The sequence below is a fragment of the Antrostomus carolinensis genome, unplaced genomic scaffold (assembly GCF_000700745.2).
Source record: "Antrostomus carolinensis isolate BGI_N321 unplaced genomic scaffold, ASM70074v2 scaffold1480, whole genome shotgun sequence".
Taxonomy (NCBI): Eukaryota; Metazoa; Chordata; class Aves; order Caprimulgiformes; family Caprimulgidae; genus Antrostomus; species Antrostomus carolinensis.
This window is the reverse complement of record NW_010288885.1, coordinates 288-1,103: the sequence shown is the minus strand read 5'-3', so window position 1 is coordinate 1,103 and position 816 is coordinate 288. Positions and strand designations below refer to the sequence as shown.

Genomic DNA, 816 nt, shown 5'->3' with positions numbered 1-816 from the left:
CCTCCCCTCTGCAGCATTACACATCCTACCACATATGTGGGATATTTATTTACCAGCTTCCTTATGGAAAATTTGCACAGAAAGGAAATTTGCAAAATAAAACAACTGGAAGAAAAAAAAAGAAAAGCAACCCCAAACTTTCTCTCATTTCCCTTGGTTTCAGCCACTGCTCCTCCTCAACACTGGCTGTACAACTCCAAATCCCTCTGTATCACAGAGGTTTTCTCCCTGCTCAGTGCCTGTGGATGCATTCAGTACCTGTTCCCTCAAGGCTTGGATCTCCTCCCGTTTGTCCCCCAGCTCTCTGTCGAAGGCCAGCAGCTTCTGCGTCAGCTCCACCTCGTTCCTTGCCGCCGCCTGAGCCAGGCTCTTGGCCATGGCTGCGATCTCCTCCTGCAGATCTCTCACCACGGCAGCTTTCTGCTTGGATTCTGTTCCCAAACCAGAAAGGTGACCGATTGCCTTCTCCAGTGGCAGAAGTTTTTCACCCTATGGACAGATTACAGGTGCCGTCCATCACTTGACGGCTACAGAGACACTGGGCCACCTGCTCCAGGACTCGTGGCCATCAACTGCATGGACCTGCATGCATCAGCTTCCCACATCCCTTCCCTACATCCTTCTTCCCCCCAGCAGTGCCCGTGCATGGCACCAGTCCCCTTTGGTGACAGTCCCTCACACCTTCCCCAGCATCACCTTCTCCTGAGGCAGGAAATCTGTGTCCTGAGTCCCCAGGGAAGGAGTTCTGCTCTGACCATCTCCTGAGACACTGGCTGAGACTGGAAAAAAACAAATACCCCAGTAGCAGACGTCAGC

General features: G+C 52.5%; 1 protein-coding gene across 1 annotated transcript in view; it reads right to left on the bottom strand.

Moving 5' to 3' along the window:
• The window catches only part of FHAD1 (forkhead associated phosphopeptide binding domain 1), a gene marked incomplete at both ends in the record, with an annotated part of 21,420 nt that extends 20,931 nt beyond the window's left edge, over nt 1-489 (bottom strand). Inside the window, one exon of the mRNA XM_029084908.1 lies at nt 259-489. Within this exon, the coding sequence (XP_028940741.1) occupies nt 259-489 (231 nt within the window). The remainder of the gene's footprint in view (nt 1-258) is intronic.
• Between the last annotated feature and the right edge of the window lie 327 nt (nt 490-816).